Source organism: Telmatherina bonti, assembly GCF_933228915.1.
Source record: "Telmatherina bonti genome assembly, chromosome: 21".
NCBI lineage: Eukaryota > Metazoa > Chordata > Actinopteri > Atheriniformes > Telmatherinidae > Telmatherina > Telmatherina bonti.
In genome coordinates, this window is record NC_136630.1 from 17,704,067 (window position 1) to 17,724,707 (window position 20,641).

Below are 20,641 nucleotides of genomic sequence, written 5' to 3' on the forward strand. Positions count from 1 at the left end.
TGGACTGGCGAGCTGTCCAGGGTGTACCCTGCCTGTCGCCCAAAGCCGGCTGGGATAGGCTCCAGCTTCCCCGCGACCCTGAATTGGAATAAGCGGTTCGGAAAATGAATGAATGAATGGATGAATTTAAAGAAGAAAAAGAAAAAAGAAAAAACGCGCGCGCCCGCACACACGTACATGGATTCTACGATTTATGTTCAAAGCTCCCATCCCAAAATATTTAAGGCATCATTTTTCTTTCTTTGAAAAGAAAAAATCTACCTGCCGTTTGTTTTTTTTATTTAAAGTTTTAACCCCTTCAAACACCGAGGAACATACAAAATCAAGTATTTAAGTCACAGAGCAACAAATAAAAACATTGTTATTGTGAACTGGAACTAATTTGCCTATTCAGCTGGAACTAATTTGCCTATTCCTCTAAAAAAAAAAAAAAAAGGAGCCGCCTGTAAAATGACATCATGTAACACTTGCATAAGGGAAACAAAACCAAAATTGTTCTTTGTAGATTTTATTTGTTTCTCAAATACAGGAGAGTTAATGTACAGGACAAAGAATTTCATCAAGAACTGTACAGTATTTACACATCTTTATTTTCCTTTTTTATGGAAAATTAGATTGTTTTCAAAATAAGTCATAGTATGCACAAACATCAAAATGATAAAAATGAAATGACTATTTCCTCTTTAAATATTACTTATTTATACTCCTTTCCCCCACACGGGAGAGGATAGTTCTTTTTCTTTGCACCTGCATGACTGATGATTGAACTGAAGCACAACAATGTTACATTTCAAATAGATTTAGCCATTCTCCTGTTGTTTTTCCCATCTTTTTTTTTTCTTCTAAATTTTACACCCACTGTATTTAATACAATATTTCTGTCTCAAGGTCTGTTCTTTTGTATAGAGGGGAAGACGACTTGGATATGTGGGTTATGATTGTATACTGATCCTGTGGAAAATAAAAAGGTATTTTAAAATGTCAGGGCAGCAAACCAGCGCTTGTGAGAGTTTAAGTTAAAAACCTCATATAAATAATAAAAATGTGTTTATATATTATCACACAGCGGACTGGTGCTGCCCTTCATGTAGCACAGAATGACAGAGCGAGAAAGCATTTATTAACACTTTTCATGTTTCCACCGTGGACGAGTCCATGATCACGCTGCTCACGGCACACTACACGCAGTTTAAAAAGCATTCTCACCCTCTTCCACTCTTTTCAAAAGCCGACAGCTGATGTTAGTCTTTTCAAAAAATAATTTATGTAAAAACTAAGCGGTAATAGTCTCTCTTTCAACTATTGTCTTTATGACACACAGTTACACGATGTCAGTGGCTCCTCCGTTCACTTGGTATTACGGCTCCTCGTCTTGTCTTTCAATCTTGTCTCTCCCTTTTACAAACTCCCTCTTTAGCTGTCAATAACCCCTAATCCGCTGGGGTTGCCTTTTTCACAAAGTAAGACATTTTAGTCACTGATCAACAAGAAGAAAAAAAAGAAAGAGAAAAAAAAAAAAGAGGCCAGTGTCCGAGGTCACATCAACAGACCCTCCTGTGTTTGTAAAGGGCCTTAAAAATTCATCCTTGGATCTCAGGAATTCTGAAAAGGGTCAGGGGGGCTATACAGTAGGATCCATTTTATCCAATGTTTTTTTTCTTCTTTTTTTAATCCTTTATCCTTTAACTCAATGTCATTCTCTCTATTTGTCTGACTCAGGCTTTGGTGCTGAGTGTGAGCAGCTCAATGAAGGAACTGAAGAGGGTGTCCAGCCAGCTCTGGTTAGCCATGCACTGCTGCACCACTTCCTCTTGGCCCGGGTCCTCGGCTGCCTGCTCGATGGTGTTGGTCTGGAAACGTGGGATAAAAAATAGGAAGCTGTGATCAAATCAGGGCATCAAGCCAAAATGAAATCATATGCAGCTCAAGCTAAAAAATAATGAAATTGTATTCGTAAACATGAGTAGAGCGTTTACATATATATAAAAACTAAGTCTGCTCACCTCTTTCTTGCACTGCAAGAAGGTGTGGTATTTATAGTGATGCAGGGAGTGGTAGAGACTGTAGATTCGGTATGTTTCAGCTGATAGTTTAAGGTCCTAAAAAAACACAAATAATTTACTATTATAATTCAGGAACAGGCAGAATTAAAAACCAAAGAGTCTTGTTAAGTTAATCTAGATCTATAAACAGTATGGTACGTTTGGGACCTAGCAGCAGGTGTTACCCTTTACCAGAATAGTTTATTTAACGAAACTAGTTTCAGAATTTATATTTCCTCTTTATCCTTTTAATAGTTTGTAGGTTTTTTTGTTCTACAAATGTCATAACCACTTGGTCAAAAGGTTTAACATGTCCTACAGATGCTCAGACATATCACTGGGGCTGATGGGACTTAGTGAGGTCCATACCAGCATGTAGTTTTTAGCTGAAGATGCCATGTTTAGATTCAGCAGGAAACAAAAAAAATTATAAATTTTCAGCTATGAACCTATTGCTGAGAGTGTATCTGTTGGCCAGGTAGGGATCCAGAAATGCCCCCCCCCCCAACTACTCCTTGGGTGCTGTAACATGGCAGTCCACACTTCTCTAGCAAATCTGTTAGAAATGGATCAAATGCAGAGTGGAATTTCACAATCTGATTAATAAGGTAAAAATCACTAACGCTTTGTCATTTCGAAGCCATGAGAACTTCCAATGTGACACCCATCACACCTAATGGCTTGAACACACACATACCTGTGGCTTAGGCAGGGTCTTCTTGACTCTGTTTAGGGTCTTGCGGTTGTAAGCCTCACCACTTAGCCGCACCCTCACCACTCCAGTGTCTAGGGTGTCAATAATTATTTGAGGATAAGCATGAAGAACGTCCTGAGAAGGAAGAGGCAGAGAGAGCTGGATAGTCAGAAATGGGAATAAAACAGCTGATACATTAAGAATTTTTTTTCTAATTTTTACCTCTTAAAAAACAAACAAAAAAATATCTAAAACATAAAAAAAGCTATAAAAGGTGACTAGAAATACTAGAAATAAAAATATTTAGTATTTCTGATCATTTATCACACATACATGTAATCTATTGTTGATATTAAACTGATCATTCCTGCTATAATAACAGCATTACAACTTAAGAGTCTACTGTTACTGTGAAATTATAGGCTGTCACCACAAATGCCAGCATATTTTACTGGTTAAAAAAAATATACTGTCAAAAGAAACACACAACAAGGTAACATAAAAAAAAACAAAACATCCCAAAGTTCAAAGATGGGATTTCAGTCCAGAGAAGCTGAGAGGAGTAACACATTTAGGACAGATTACCTGGTGTTGAGAGCTCATGCTGACTCTCCTCAACAACCTTCTCTTCTGTTCGCTTAGGATGCTGTCAATCTTCCTCATTGGGGGGAGGTAGAGCTCATCTGATGACCAATCAAGGTAAAGGAGGTTTCATTAGTCTTTATTCATGCAGCTGCCAATCATTTTAATACCAAGGGCAAATTCAGAGCTGTTCTTTCTGGCTGCAGCTCTATCTGCATTCCCGTTGCTTCTTTAAAACCTGCCACACTTCATGTGGATTTGAAAAACCCATTAAAAACAGTTTAACTAAATATGGATGAGGAACAGTTAACACATCCACTTCCACTCTGAGGGGAGTTTGTCCAGCTGGCCTAAAACTTGGCAGCCAGTACTTGTCAGTCGCAGACTTGTTTATTTAACCTGCCCCAGCATTGGAAAAAGAAAAACAAACATCTGAAGTCCAATGTAAAACTTAGTCATTAAAGTTGCAGAAAAGATCAGACAGGCTGGTCTGGTTAGAGAAATTCTCTCACTTAAGTTCTTACTTAATCGCTAAGGGCGAAGTGTGTGTGTGGTTCTTACCATCCGTGTCTTCCAGAGCTTGGATCATGTCTGGGTCCAGGGCTGTGCTTACTAGCATCTCCACGTAGCTCCTGAACATCTCCCTCACGGCACGGTTGTTCACTCCACCCTTCACTGGCACTGCACAGGCAAGAACTAGAGTTTAAAACTATGCGCTGGGAAATGATCTCATATAAAACAAGCAAATTAAGTAAAAATAAGCACATGTGATTAAAATGCCATCTCACTTTCATTTTCACTCGCAGCCTCTTCAGAGGAGTCGGAGTCGGATGATGACGGTACGGATGAAGGTACATTCAACCACTTCTTTCTCTTCTTAGGCGGTGGCTCAGCTTTCACTTTCGCTGGCTTGGATTTGGGTGGTCGCTCAGATTTTTCCTTCTCCTTCCTCTCCAGTGCTTTTTTGTCTTCCTTTGCTCTACCACGTTCTCCAGTGCCCCCACGCTTTTCCACCTTCTCCTGCTGCAACTGTACACGCTTCTCTGTCTTGTCCTGCTGCGAATGTACTCTTTTCTCCGCTTTCTCCTGCTGCGAATGTACTCTTTTCACTGCTTTCTCCTGCTGTGAATGTACCCGCTTCTCAGCTCTCTCCTGCTGAGGTGGCACTCGTTTCTCTACCTTTTCTGGAGGTGGCGGCGCTCGCTTCTCAACCTTCTCCTGCTGTGGCTGCATTCGCTTCTCCACCTTTGCTTGCGGCGGTGCCACTCGTTTCTCGACCTTTTCCTGTGCTGGTGGCGGCGCCCGCTTCTCCTTTTCCCTTTCTTTCTCAGGTTCCTTCTCTTTTTCTTTCTCCTTGGATTTTGGCACAGCAGCTGAAACCTCTTTCTTCTCTCGCTGTTCTTTTGTTGTTGAGGATGCCGTTCGTGTTTTCTCCCTCTGTTCACGCTGGACTGGTGGAGCTACTCGCTCCTCTTTCTCCACTGCTCTCGGTAGCGTCTGTGTAGCAGGGGGGGATGCCATTCTTGGGAGGGACTGCCGTCTGCAGGACACAAAGAATTAAAGTTTCCTTTTCTTTACTTGACAGGTCTAAGAAGTGGGGATGATTAAATGATTTGTGACCAAATTCCTAAAGGTAAAAATTTAATATGCATTCATGGGATTTGAAGGATGACAAAGAGAAATACCTGAGAGCAGGTGCAGTTCTACGCCATGGTCTCCGAGAGCACACTCGGACATAATCCTTTTTGTTGACATTCTCCAGAAACTTCACATATATTCGCTGATACCTTCTCTTGGCATCTCCAAAGTAGCCAAGATACTAAAACAGAAAAAAAAAAAAACAATCAAGATTTATTGAATGGAGGTAAAAATATTGTAACAAAATAATGTGCCACAACTGCAAAAGCTAAAGTCTTATTTCACTATATCAAAACTGAAACTTCAAATACCTTCTAAATAAACATGACTGTTTGCAGGTGTGGTTAGACCACTAAAAGGTTGGAGTGAACTCACATTGCTTGTGGCACAGAACTGTCTCTGCCCATCTTTGATCTCAGGGCTGAACTTCTGCAGCAGAGCTTTCTGCACCCTCCAGATGGGTGGAGGCTCGCGGCCTGTCTGCAGAGCCAGCTGTGCACAAACATGACAAATAGTTTGGTCAGAAAAAAATAAAAGAAAATAAAGTGCCTCTTACTGCATCATAAGAGTTTATGCAACACTTGCATTAATTTAAAAGGCAGCAATGAGTTTTGCTTTCATGCAATTTTTCACCAACTCAAACGTTAAACTGGTTTAACTGGTTTAAACACAAAAAACGTACAGCTTTTCAAACCTTCACATACAAATACCTTGAGAGTTCGAATGTCTTCCACCCGCACCACAAACTCATCCCTCTCTCGGAAGATGCCTTCTCCTCCACTCTCGCTCTCATCCTCCTCGCTCTCTCCAACAATGGCGGCATCTTCTTGCTTCTGGGCGAGGTGCAGTGAAGTGATCTTAGGAGCTGGAGGCTCTTCAGGAGAGGCTGGGGACTCAGGGGATGGCATGGGAGACTCCTTTTGAGTTTCAGGTGCGGGAGGAGGGGAGACTGGAGGGGGAGTTACAGGCTTAGGAACAGTAGCAGGTGGAGGAGGTGGAGGAGAAGGTGTTCTGGGAGCTGCAGAACTTGGAGGCTGGGAATCCTCCTGTTGTTCCTCTTGCGGGGGGAGGGGTGAGGGAAGCGAGAGAGGTGGAAGTGGGGAATGAGAAGGAGAAGAGGATGAGCCAGGAGATGGAGGGGCAGAGGGAGGTTCAGGAGTTGCTGGCTCAGGAGAAATCTCAGGTAGAGGAGCTGAGAGGAGTAAGGGAGATAAAGACATCAAATTTAGCCCGTTTTTGACAATTACGTAACTGGACATTTCGAAAAATAAGAATTGATGGTTTCAGATGAGGGAGAAAAAAAATCCATGTGCAAGGAAAAGAGATGAGAGGTGACGAATTACATAACTAAGTCTTACCATCAACCTTTGGAGCACAAAGGGTTTCCAACTGAGGCTCCCTCTCCTCTGTCATATCACTTTCTTCTTCCCCTCCTGTGCTTCTTTCATCTTCCTTGTTCTCTTCCATGTCTCCATCTTCTGACTGAAGAACATCTGGCTCATTAGACTCAGGTTGGGCATGGGGTGTATGTATGTTCTGCTGAGGACTAAGTGACGGTGGCTGCATTGTAGGGGTCAGAGGGCCCTGAGTGAGCTGAGTCTGAGACTGGGGAGGTGGAGGAGGTAACGTGGGTTGGATGTTAGAGGTTAGCTGAGGAGTATCATACAAAGCAGAAATGGCTGAGGAGATACTCTTCTGGAGGTCCTGGTTCTTTCCAACTGAATCCTCCTCATCAGAGGAGAAAGATGGCAAAGTTTCCAGGTTCCTCTTCAGCTCATCTTCTAAACGCTTGGGGCTGGGGCAATTGCCCAAAGCCAGACCTCCATTCCCCTCACCATCCCCAAATGGAGGTGGTGGTGGTGGTGGGGGAGGTGGGGCGGGAGACAGTGGGCGTAGACCCCCTGTTTTACAGGGTGATGTTTCACCATTGTCATGTTCCATTCCTGGCGAGATGTCCAAACCTGGAGGTCTCTTTCCCGTCTTGAGGAAGTCCAAAAATGAGGCTACAAAACCAGCCTTAGACTCAGAGTCCTTCTCGTCCACCTAGATTAAACAAGAGTGAGACTGATACAGTAAATCCCACAACTAATCCATTAAAAGTCAGTTTCATATGATCTTAAACATGCTCTGCTTAGCATAGCAAAATTACAATAAAAATAATAATTCTAAAGGCTTTACCCTTTCCTCTAGTCCTTCTTCATCCACTCCTTCACTCATCATCTGGCTTTTTTGTTTGTTCTTGTCCTGGCTTCTGTTACTCTCTGTGCTGCAGGGGGGTCCAGGACTTAAACCAAGCGAGGGAGCAGAGCCAACAGAGCCGTCTGACAAAGCAGGGTCGGTGCCAGATAAAGAGTCTGTCCTCAACAAGGCGTCAGAGGACGACAGGGTACCAATTGGTAATTTTATCTAAAAGATTAAAGAGAAGAATAAATAAATGCTGAACACACACATTTTATTTATTTATTTATATTAGGTTTTATTTATTTATATATATATATATATATATATATATATATATATATATATATATATATATATAGCAACATATCTTCTTTTAAATTAACATAAAAAACATAAAAGCAGCAGACTGACTGGGCTACACACTGAATGTGTGACTTATGTGCGGGAAAAAAAAGTGATAAATAAAAATGCAGCCAGGGGTCAGTACACAGAAAAAAAAAAACTGTCAGTAAAATGCATCTGCACTTTCAACACACACAGGAACTAGATAACCACTTCCATCCCTTTCAGCTTCTACAGCTACTGCTGTTTTTCCTTCATCAAGAGCAAACCTGTGTTTGTGATTTTCAGTTTGACAGAAAGCTACTGACCTTGAGAGGTGGGATGGGCTCATGCTGCTGCTGAGGTTGGTGATGGAGCTGCTGGGACTGCTGCTGATGGAGGTGATGGGAGTGCATCTGATCCTGCTCCTTGCCACTCATTTCCATGTACATATCTTCTCTCCTTCCTCCTCTACCTCGGCTTCCACGGCCCCTACCCCTACCTCGGCCCTCCACACTGAAACCCCCTCCTACTGTTGCTCCACTGATATCCCCCAGCATGCCTCGTGGTGTGTAAGGCTCAGGCATAGGGCGGATACGAGGTCTACCTCTTGGCCTTGGGGGACCCTCTCTTTTCGGCCTAGTGGGCTTTCGACCTCTCTTCTTGGGTCCATCTGGAGGCAAAATAGAGTGTGAACCCATAGAGGAGTAGCCAGAGGAGTGGTAAAAATCAATGTCCATCAGAGGGCTCAGTGAACCACCTCCTCCTCCCTTTCTACAGCTAGACACCAAATCAGGTAATAGGTCAGGTAACCTGCGGCTATTCAGTCGAATGTCGGCTGGCTGGTCAGCTTTATCTTCATCATCTTCAAACTCATATTCTTGAGCATAACTTTTCTTAGGCAGTGTGTTGGGGTCCCTGCGCTCCTTTAGCAGATGGAAAGAGCTGGATTTTAGGAGCTTCTTAGGACGAGATGAGCAGAATATTGGAGACTGGAGGCCTCCAGAACCTGTTCCTGAGCTAGTTCCTCCAGGTCCAGATGACATTTTAGCTCCAGAGTTGTTGGGACCGGCTGTACCGGAGCCCATGCCCATTGCCGGTGCCTGGGACTGTATCAAACCAAGCTGCTCAGTGTTGACTGTGGAAGGAAGCTCATGTGTTTTAAGAGAGTCTAGATCCAGAGTCATGGTATTGTTGCTGGGTTCTTCCAGGCCATGACAGTACGGTTCATAACCCTGATCTCCCCCGTGATGACCCATTATGTCGTAACTAGGTGCACTACTTCCTCCAGCTCCTCCAGCACTCTGTCCAGCTTTCATGGAATCCAGCCCTTCTTGACCAGCGTGGCCTTCATTCATCTCCTCTTGCCCTGGTCCTGCGCCTCCTGCACAACTTGATTTATAGTCCTCTGCACAAAACATGTCCTCCATTCCTGGGAAAAAAGAACGATCCTCATCTTGAAGGAGGGAGTCCGGGAAGCAGATAGAAGTTAAGGGAACAAAACGGTTATTTTGTTGATTCTGGTCGGCTTTCTCCACTGGACTGACAGTGTCAAACTGGTGCTGCTCTGAACGCTGTTGGTCCAGCTGGCTCTGCTGAGGGGTGAGCTGGCTTGAAAGGGGTTGCTGTGGGTCAGGCTGAGACTGGGAGTGAGCTGAAGCAGAAGGTGGGGGTATGTGGTGAGGATGAGGAGGCTGCTGTTGAGGGTGGGGTTGGGTATGAGGATGGTGAGGGTGAGTTTGTTGGTGTTGTGAGGTTGGGTGCTGTGGTTGCTGCTGCTGCGCATGATGCTGTGAAAGATGGTGCATGTGGGATGGGGTAGATAGGCCGATATCAGGCTCAGTAAGGAAAGAGTGGAGTTCGGAGGCGGAGTGTTGCTGTGGGTGGTGATGGGGTGGGTGTTGCCTCTGGGGCTCCTGCTGCTGTCTGTGGCGCTCACTGCTACCACCATTCCTTCCTGCACTGCCTGGTCCACTTCGCCTATCTTCTGCGACACCAACGTCTGTGCTGGAGGTCTGAGAAAGAGAGCGCTCCAGCATGTCCAAGGATGATACCACTGTGCTCTGTTTAACTTGGCTTGGTTCATGCTGATGTGGCCCGTGGTTGTAGTGAGCTGCGGCCACTTCCAAAGCTTGAGACTGCAACTGAAGCTGGAGCTGGGTGGCTTGAGATTGAGACTGAGCCTGATGTTTATTTGAGCCAAGTCTCCCACCAGCACTTTCCATTACAGCTTGTTGCTGGCTCATCGAGTGCTGCTGCTGTTGGGCATGAGAGTCCATTTTATGGTGCTGTTGATGTTGTGAATGAGAATCAATTTTGTGGTGCTGCTGATGCTGATGGGAGTCCATCTTCTGGTGCTGTTGATGCTGAGGGTGGGAATCCATTTTTGGATGTTGCTGATGGGGTTGGTGGGAATCCATTTTGTGATGCGGTTGGTGTTGGCGATGCGAATCCAATTTGTGGTGTTGCTGTTGATGCTGTTGATGGGGCTCCAACTTGTTTCGGGTGGTATGAGACAGCACTGACTGGAGCAGGTGTGGCGGCTGACGGGACTGATCAGTAGGAGAGTCCATGAGGGACCCGGCAGCTTGAGACTGGGAATGCTGTTGCTGGAGTTCTGGTGTTTTCCGAGGATAAGGGATTTCTGCACGCTCTTGTGGCTTTTTTAGCTCCATCTGGCTGTGAGGTGGCATCTGCGGGTGCGAGGACACAAGCTGACTATGTGAAGAGTGTTGGGGAGCAAGGGAGTGCTGAGTGTATGGGTCACCCCGACCATAATGCACAACAGAGCCAAGGTTGTCATGGTGATGGAGGTGGGAGTGCACTTGTTCAGCACTGCCTCTGCCACCACTGGTTCTGCTGCTGCCAACAGATCTCTCATTCCTTTGCTGCTGTTGTTGCTGCTGATGATGGTGCTGTTGATGCTGCTGCTGCTGCTTCTTTAGTGTCATCTCCAGCTGGTTGTCCAGCCCTGAAATGGACCCTCCAGAAGCTGCATTTCCTACTCCAGCAGTGGATGTGGCACTGTGGGTACGAATAACACTCTGTGGGTGGTACCTCTCTTCAGGAGTCTTACCCATGTCATAACTCATCCCTTTGCCTGAATCTGTGGCTGGAGGTACTGACTGGGGCTGAGGCTGAGTTTGCTGAGATGGCTGTTGGGGCTGTTGTTGAGGATGGTGATGAGCAGCTTGAGGAGCAGGACTTGCTTGGGCTTGAAGAAGGTGCTGGATCAAGAACTCATCGTCATCATCAACTTCCTCTTGGGATCTCTGAGAGCCCACTCCTAACATAGAAGCGTCAGCCTTTGTTTTAGAGGAAGTGGAATGATATGACTGAGGCTGGGAGTTGGGACCTCTGGTGTCAGGGAAGCCTTGGGGGGACGACAGAAAAGTAGGCGAGAGAACTGAGGAAATGTATTTATTTGTGCCGGCACCTCCAGGGGACTGAGTAGGGCAGGTGGGCACTGGGGAGTGCAACCCTGGACGGATTATGCCAGAATTACCTGATGGGGAGGGGCTGGAGTCTGGAATATGATAAGAGCCGCCACTTCCTCCACCTCGCTCATTGGTCAGACTATTCCCAGCTCCTCCTCCTGACCCAGAGTTCCCACTCCCTGTACCGGTGCTGCTTCCTCCCCCAGATGCCCCACTACCTGATGAACCACTTGATCTTAAAAGGGCAGGTGAGTGACCTGGGGCTCCATAGCCTAATGATGGACTCCCAGCTCCACCGAGAGAGGATGGAAGTGATCCATAAGCAGAATCAGCTCCATATATGTCAGTGGAGTATGATTGGCTTCGACCACCTAAACTCCCATAGCCTTTCCCACCAGTACCAGAGCTCAGGTCTTGAGCTTGCGGTGAACTGAACCCTCCGTAGGACTGGGACAAGTGGGATGTAGGGGGTTGATTAGGGGAATATGACTGAGTCTGTTGTTGGGGTGGAGTCTGTCCAGTAAGAGCAGAGGTAGGGGTCTTTACAGGGGGCACTGGAGAACCGTAGCCAGACAGGCAGGATTTAGGGAGAGACTGGGGGGCTGAAGTGGAGGTGGCTGGGGGCTGTTGCTGCTGGGGGGCAGGGGGTGGGGGAGCTGACTGAGGAGGTGGCTGCTGCCTAGAAGGAGCTGCTGTGGAACTGGAGGTGGGAATTGAATTGGAAGGATGAGCTCCAGAGGTGGCAGAAGAAGAGGAGGATGAGGAAGAGGAGGTAGAGGAAGCAGAAGGGGGGGTGTGAGGAGTTCTTGAGGATGATGCAGAACTGCCAGAAGAATAACCACTGCTGGAGCTACTTTTGGTTCCTTTTCCTGCCGATGAAGAAGAAGAGGAGGAGGAAGAGGAATACGGAGGCTGAATAATTGGCCGATACTGCTCAGTGCGAGAGGTGGGCTTGTGGTCAGATGAGGGACTCTGGTCACCTAGCGGGCTGCAAGAAAGGCCAGCATGCCTGTGGTGGGTGGCAATCTGCTGGTACCCTGCCCCTCCACAGCTGAGGTAGTGCTGAAGAGAGTGGGCAGCAGAGGATGAAAGCTGTGACTGAGCCGGCGTGGGCCGCTGGTAGTGCTTAATAACACTGTCCTGCCGGGGTACGGCCCTCTCCTGAGCAGAGTTGGACTGCGACTGGGACTGAGGTTGGGGCTGAGCAGAGGAAAAGACTGATGGATTATACAGCTGTGTGGACTGATCCTGCAGTTGTGATGACAGAAGATTGAACTGGTGTGACTGCAGGTGCCTTGCAGAGGAGGCCTGGGCTGATGTGGCTCCTGTGGGATCCTGGCTGCCCCTGTAGGCAGCAGCAGCACCCTGTGAGGACAGGAGTCTATCAAAACCCAGGCTTGACTGGGAGGGGGCTTTGATGTGTATTAAGGGATCATGTGGGGAGAGAAGACCATTGGACGTAGGACTAAATGTGGGTGTGTCTTGGAGGGAAAGAGAGGCGGCAGGGAAAGAGCGACTGGAGAAGGATGCTGGATGTTGATAGGCTGACAAAGCTGAAGAGGAAGGAAAGGATCCAGAGCCAGGAAGGGCTCCAGAGATGAACAGTTCAGGAGGAGCAGGCGTGTGCATCGCTGTTAGGAGAAGGAAGACATTTCAAAGTTACTCAGTAACCACCAACCTATCACTGAGATCTAATTAATAAATGCTGAATTAAAAAAAAAAAAAAAAAAAGGATAACATAATGCTTAAATTTTACAAAAAAATGCAAAATACCAAAACTAAAACACCAGAACACTGTCAGAACAATAATGTCCCCAAACATTAGGGTTTGTTTTAAATGTCATATTGACATTGGACCTGTCTGAATGTCAACACATCAGGGAGGATCTAACATGGCCCCACCTGTCTGCCATGATGGTGTGCGGAACTGTGAGAGAAGAGAGGAGGCTGAGGGTGGAGGCTGGGGACCTCGAGACTCAAGAGCAGAGATCAGATTCATGACCGAAGCATCGGGGGCGGACGGGCTTGCATGATGTAGGCCAGTGTCAAAAAGTCCAGAAAGACCTTTATGGAAGAAAGACAGAATAACAAAAATGTATTATTTAATTTAAAAAATATTCAAGACTAATGGAAGAAATTAATATTAAATGAGGAGCTTAAAATAAACGACTGGGGGATGTAGATTTAATATTCACTTCAAATTGCATTTTATCAGACAAGCTAGCAGTAACATCTGATTGGGCTTGTCAAAGATAAGAAGTGTATACAATCAACTGTGAATAATGCATCTGTAGGACATTGGTCAAATTATTAAAGAATTAAACCAGGGTCTGGCATCCAGGGTTCTGAATCAGTTTGGCTATAATGTGCACATTTTTCATTGACAATAATCTACCAGGGCTTGCATGGACAGACACAATAATTCATTGCCAGGGCCCCTTATGGTGGTGACATGGAAGGTATGACATTTATCTTACCCAAACTCCGTCCAGCTGCTCCCCAAGCCCCGCCTTGGCCAGAGCTCCCTGGGTGGTGATTGGTGGCATAGCCCTGCAGAGGGTGTGGGGTGGCGTAGGCTTGTCTGTGAAGGAGCTCAGACTCAGGGTGGGATGATCTGGAACTCCCATATACAAGACTTGGAAAGAAGCAGAGAGGGAAATGTGGAAGTTTCATTAATCTCAGTTAATTAACATAAATTTAATTTGTTCTAAAAATGGGACTTGTAACAAAATATTAAGAGCAGGTCAGTTGTTTTTTTTTTACAAAGCACAAAATTTAGAGTGCAACTAAACTGCACTAAATCCATGCATCACATTTCAACTAAAAGCTATTTGGTTTTTATATTCAGTGGAGTGTTTCTTAGCAACTCGAGCCACGTCATAAATCCACTTCATTATTGGGAAAATTGCACAATTACAACCTTGGCTTTTACCCCACTATGTTAGAAATGTTGAATATATATATCAATCTAGCAGTGTCAAGCACAAATTAAAAAGATTGCTTTATTTGCAGCCATTATAATGAAGCCACGAAGCCCAACCATGATACAATTTAAAGAAACTGGACAATATATAAAGTCCTTATCAGGTCAAGTGATTTTTCAGTCCCTCATTTCTGCTTTACAGAAGACTGATGAAATGCGTGGTTCGCTGGCCAGATAACATGCTAGCATTTGTGCTGCTTGTAGCGCCGCTGAGCAGCAGTGCACAGGGAAAATGAAGAGACTAGGCCCAAACTGCAAGGCCATTTCATACGAATATTTTTTTTTTTAAAAACCACATACATAAGAAATTGTTGTGCAGAATTGAGTCAAGTTATAAATATGAGCTGCTCCCTTGGAACAAAAGACAAGCTATTAACGTCTCTGTAACCACTAATTATTATGGTGATGAAGCTAACAACTAGACGGTGCATGTCGACGCAAATACATGCTAAGATGCATTCAAACACCAGCAACTAGCATCGCTTGTTATAAGCAAATCAGATTTCAATAGATGGGTTAATTGGATTTAGGAAATGATTAAGTGGTTCAATCTCGGCTGGAGGAAAAAAAAAAATCACAAATGCTGCCCAAGAATGGGGTAATTATGTTAGCGTACAGGGGCCTTCACTGACTGACTTCCTTGCAACACAACGCTAGCTCGGAGGCTAACTAAAGCTAAGACAGCTGCCTCGCGCACTTCATGCTATTCTCATATTCGTTTTATGCATTTACACTGCCCTTAGTTTTTATTTGAGGAAAACAACCAATTGCAAGATTGACACAAGAGAAATTTGACATATCTATATTATGCAAATGAGCACTAAAACGACCGAAACCATCAAAAACCCCACCACCAATTATCTGGATCACGCCTGGACAAAAAAAATGCACTCAAAACTAAATTCTGACATTGTAGCATCAGTTTCTTTTAAGGATTTTAAGTTTGAAATATGGCGTCAGAATTTAGGAAATGTTTAATTAAATGCATCCTTTCTTTTAATATGCATCGGATCATTTTGTTGATATCTGTCAATGGTCTTCCTTGAATGGTTTGCTGCGTCTGCACTCTTAGTTCCTATCAATCCTATGAATTTATCTATTAGGGTTTGTGTTCAGGCCTGCACACAAGAACAATAATTCCAATGGACACTCCAGACATCCCCCACCTCCACCCCGCCAGGTCCACCTAAAAACCATGTCTGTCAATCACGTTCAATTCATTTCCCCAACCTTTCCTCTCTCCACCCCGCCCACCCCCACGACACACACTCATCCATTCCTGATTATAATGTTATTACTATGCAACTGTTTGGATGACAATGCACTGCAGATAATGGCAAGGCATGGCGCTATATATGAAGCCAAAGCCTTCCAATTTGTTTACATGGGTAACACCATGCCCTGCAAAGTACCACTGATGCATGCACATTGTCTAAATCCAATGCATACCTTGCTTTTGCCGTTCTGTCGTAACTCCATCCTGCTCCTGCGCCCAAATCTCCAAACCCTGTTCCCGGGTAATTTCTATCCATTTATGTGTTGTACAGTGCGTGCGATGAGGATGAAAGCAACGGGAACGTCGCAGGGCACAATACAGAAAAAAGCAATATCTCCCGTTCTCGTTTTCAGGCTATTTTCCCCGGTTTCATAAGCAAGTCCTCAGGAGTGGAAAACAGCATATTGAAAGAGAAATGGTGGGGAGGAGGAGAAAGCTGGATGAAAAAAAGAGGGGGGTCTACGGGGTTATAATCCAACCACCTCCAAAAAAAGCCAGTCTTTCTCCTTTTCCAGTGCCTTTCACGTTTATCATTTCCTCGAATGCAGATTTGGTCTAAAATCATTCACGGTCATGATGAAGATGCCACGGACTTGGTCGGTGATGGGCGAATTGCTTTTAAACATTTGACTTGAATGCGTCCTTTTTCACCGTCTCTCCTCCCCTTTCTTTAGGCTAGTTTTGGCTACGCTGCTAGCTCTAGAAAAGATAGCTATCGACGGGCCACGTTGGTAGCAATCATTCCCCATGTGCAAAGAAATCCCCAATTTAAAAATCTCTTTTTTTCTTTGCATGCAAATCGTTCCCACCCCCCTCCGGAGCGGAGCTGTGGCTAGCAGCAGATGCTAGCTGTCAGTAACGACGCATCAAAATAACACTGGGCTGCTTTTATTTCCCAAAATATGCGCTCCCCCTTTTTTTCTTTTATGGCAATTTCAGTAAAAGCGACGACGAGGTTGCTTACACTGGAGAGAAGTCCACTATAATACGACAATACATACAAACCGAGCGAGGAAGCGTGAAGAAAGCAGGCCGCGTTTTAATATTTTTTACCCATTTTCCTCCGGAGACGCCATTTTTGAAGGCGGCTAGCCGCTGTCCGTCCTCCCTCTCCCCCTCTGTGTCTCACCGCCGAGACTCACTCAGTGTCTGCTGTGACCTCCATTCACCGGCTATCAGTCTAGCAACCAGCTCTGCTTGTTTCTCTTGATTGTCAGCCTTTTGACGGGGTTATTTTTAATCTACGCAAAATAGCCACCTGTTCGCCCTTTACAGTGAGAATTGTCGAGACGCATTCGAGTACACGTCGAAAAGAATCGCGCAATAACCAGATTTATTTGCCTGCAGCGTTCAGTTTGCAAATTCATATAACAGATTTAACCGGCTGCGTGAGAGGAAGCGCTTTTTTCCTGCTTCTATTGAAAAACGTATTCATTTGACTACACATTACTCTTAAATACCAACACATCACGCTTAAACAGGCTGCAGTGACCAAACAGCTAGATGGGCCCACTGGGAGCACAAACTTTTGACCCGTAACTATATATACACACACACACACACACACACACATATATATATATATATATATATATATATATATATATATATATATATATATATATATATATATATATATATATATATATATATGTGTGTGTGTGTGTGCAAGATATGTGCAAAGATATAAAAACAAGAAATTATAAGAATGATAAATTATAAGACGAAATGTCTTGGCCTTAAAAATGTCACAAAAAATAATAAAAGTTACACTCAAAATTAAATAGTACCAATGTAAAAAATAAAGAGATATTAATTATTTTTTTTAAAAAAACAACTATAAACATGTTGAATGAAGACACTATTACAGGATGTGATTTAAAATGTCAGATGCAAAATCACTCCAGTTTATATGCATTTTCCCTTTTTAACGCTCACTCACACACACACACACAATTGTTTGGCCAGCAGGTGGCACACTGGGTTTTTACAGTAATTATGAGGGAGGAGGGATAACTGAATACTGAGTCAGAGAGGTGTTCTTCTCTTGAATGAGGTTTTTCTGAGACAAAGTGATTGTTACAGCTGTAATATTAACCTATCGGTGTAGACAACTTAACACCAACAGAGCACCAACAAAGATGTAAAGTTGTCAAATTTGGTGAACGAGAAAGTACATTATTAATTAAGAATTTATGATAGAGAAAAATTTTATTCTCTCTCTTCGACTCACACATACACACTCATTGAATTCATATCAGTGCAACACTCCCAACAAAATGTTACTGTGTTACGAGTATCATTTAATGTATATCAATAGTGTAATAACATGATATGCATTTTCTGATTTTGTTCTGTTTTCAGTGTTTTCCTTCAATCCCAATATTTTTGATGTTTAATGACAGATATAATCTTCATATATTTTCATATTTTATTGCATTATATTCACTATATAGTAAACAATGTTGAATGAAAATAGTCTTGTGGAAGTCTATTAATTGAACAAAACCCTAAATCCATCCTTTCTATGTACAGAAATGTATTGAATGAGAGACTTGCATTTGAACCATTATGTTGAGTGCAAGAGCTGCACCTGAATTGATAGGATGACTCTTGTAGTTGTATCTCAATTCATGTCTTTAATCCCAGAGATGCATTTTAATATTTGTTATATCAAGACTTACATCTGAATTCATTTGTTCAGCTTCAGTATTGCATCTAAATCATCTCATCAAAGTTAACAAGTATGCCTCCATCAATATACCTAGCATAAATGTTTCCATGTAGGTATTCCATCTCAAGAAAAAAAATAAATCTGACAGTTTTTTCAAGTTAATTGCAAACATTTACAGCCAAATTGCCAACAAAGTCTGAAATCTCTGTAAAATGTTAACATTCATAATGCTGCAGGAGATTTATATTTTAAGAACTGCATTAAATGCAAGTCATTTCACAAAATCTGTTTGAGTTTGGATGCAATGGTTTGAATCCAAGAGATGGATGTAAATAAGTTGAATTATTAATGAGTTGAATTATTAAGAAATGCATTTGAATAAACATGTTCTGTCCAGGTGTTGTGCCTGCAATAAATAGAGTGTAAGAGGAATTTCATTGTCTTGAAAATAAGATTTTGTAGATTCTGAATTTAAAGCAAAATAGTTCATTCCAAAGTTATATCTAATGAAACCTTTCAAATTTCAGATGAATAAATTCAGCTATGAGTTAAATCTAAGACCGGTTTGTAAATAAATTTATTTAACAAGGCAGGCACATTTGAATCATTGTGTTAAAACCACAAATGCAGCTAAATCAGTTTGTTCTATGGAAGTGCTGCATCTGAATCAAGTTGTTCAATTCAGTTTAGCTTTATTTGTATAGTGTAGATTCACAAAAGTAATCTCAAGGAACTTCTTCAGACACTGTCCAGTTTAATAAAATGGCTATAAGCAATGCAAGTTGGTTTATAGAGTGCATTTCATGTACAAGATAATTCGAAGTGCTGTACATAAAACATTAGAAGCATCACAGATGGTGCAAAGAAAGCCCAAAATGCAGCAACAAATAGCAAAAATTGTAATAAAATTATTATAAAATAAAAAACTAAAATGAAAATTATTAAAAGCAAGTTAAGTTAAAAACTATATTATGCAGATATCCTGCAAAGACGCATAAGAAAATAAATGGTTTTAACCTGGATTTAAAAATGTTTACACTTGGTGGAAGTTTAATCTCCAATCCCAGTTTGTTCCATTTGTTTCCAGCATTACAGCAAAATGCGGCTTCTCCATTTTTAGTCTGGACTCCAGTCTGGACTGAGTGTTTGGATCTAAGAACTCTGCTTGGTCTATATTCTCTGAACATCTTACATGTGTATTCCAGGCCTAAACCATTCTGTGTTTTGTAAACGACTAGAATGGTTTTCTTTGACTGACTGGAAGCCAGCGTAAAGATTTCAAAACTGGTGTGATGTGTTCAGACCTTTTAATCCTCATTGAAACTCTAGCAACAGTGTTTTGGATGAACTGCTGAGGTTTTATGCTTTTTAGGAAGTGCTACCAGACAGAATAATTTGTTTTGTATTCCTAAATTTTTTTTATATCACATGTCAGTCATAATCATGGAGCACTTGTTAATACAGGCTGCCCACCCCAAATGATGACCCCCATAACCAAAAATGTCCATGCACAAAAATTTCTGTAGAATCATCATACGTCTATATTTTTTCAACATTATTCAAAAATCATTAAAAAAAAACTTACATACTGATTAAAATGCCAAAACGTTAAATAATGTAACACTGTAAATGACTATATGAATCAAAGACGGAATCATTTTGTAGGAACTTTTAGAGCAAATTGTCTTTGAAGGGGATTAGATGCTGGCATATGAAAAAGAGTGGCAACAAAACTGATTTGTTTTCTTTTGTATTTTTTATGTCCTATCTGGGAACAGGACATAAAAACTATCTGGGAATCTTCATGGCAAGACATGCACAAAAAGCCTGCTGTAAAATAATTACATATCAGAATTATTTTCTGCTTTTTTTCTTTTATAAATTTTTTGAACAAATTTAGAACTTCCAAACATTCAATCATTTTAAAACTTTTAACCATTTAATTGCTTATTTAATCATTTGGATCCTCAATATTTTACATGGAGAACATAAAATATTCAAAATAAAATTGTTTGGGGCATTGGATATGATTAGAGTCTTGGATATATAAAAGATCAAAAATAAAATGGATTTGATATCATTGATATATTTATATATTACTAGCTACTTTCTCTGATGACCTTCATGGCCAAAAATGTCCCATTGACCTCCGTTAAAACTACACGTTAATAACACTGTTATGACAGTTTTAAAATATATATTTTGTCTGGTAAGAGTGAATTCTTTACACGTGCGTGTGTGTGTGGAAATTATTTCTGATTGATGACTGTTAGATTTTAATTAGAATCTTATTTCATGGATACACATGAACATACACACAAAGAAAAACTGTCCCCTGGTGATCCAACAGGTCCATAATAATAATGACAAATATACCAGAATTTCCTCCATCTTCCTCCAGGCTTTTTATTTGTTGTTAGTTATATTACTGCAGACAGTTAAAGATGATGCTGATGGATGTTCATGTTGTCACTGACAGACACTATCACACCTGACAGGTGAGTACGGCCATATGCTCATTATTTTAGCACATATTTTTCTTGTTTTGACATTTTAAGAAAACTAAACAGTTTTGTTTCAGTCTCAGCAGCAGCACAATGATTAAAAACTGCAAAATAAACCCCTGAGTTTTAACAGAAGTTGTAAGAACACGAACACGTTTATTATAACTATATTGAACGGGCCTATACAGTCATGGCAAAACAAATTGGGATCAGGATTTCACATAACATTGTTTTGTCCTTATCTAGACTAAACATGAAATAACTTTTATCCAATTCTGCTTTCTCATGCATCCGTGTAACTCAGGATGT

The 20,641-nt window shown here is 42.4% G+C and overlaps 1 protein-coding gene across 1 annotated transcript; it reads right to left on the minus strand.

Moving 5' to 3' along the window:
- Positions 1-503: 503 nt before the first annotated feature.
- Positions 504-16,275, minus strand: prr12a (proline rich 12a). The gene is made up of 15 exons (XM_079261296.1): positions 15,328-16,275; positions 13,373-13,530; positions 12,798-12,959; positions 7,788-12,526; positions 7,135-7,362; positions 6,315-6,999; positions 5,667-6,148; positions 5,332-5,448; positions 5,004-5,137; positions 4,107-4,858; positions 3,880-3,999; positions 3,322-3,419; positions 2,740-2,871; positions 2,004-2,099; positions 504-1,850 (listed from the first exon to the last, which is right to left on the minus strand). The coding sequence occupies exons 1-15, from the start codon at positions 15,408-15,410 to the stop codon at positions 1,716-1,718; spliced, it is 8,121 nt and encodes a 2,706-aa protein (XP_079117422.1). The 5' UTR covers positions 15,411-16,275; the 3' UTR covers positions 504-1,715.
- Between the last annotated feature and the right edge of the window lie 4,366 nt (positions 16,276-20,641).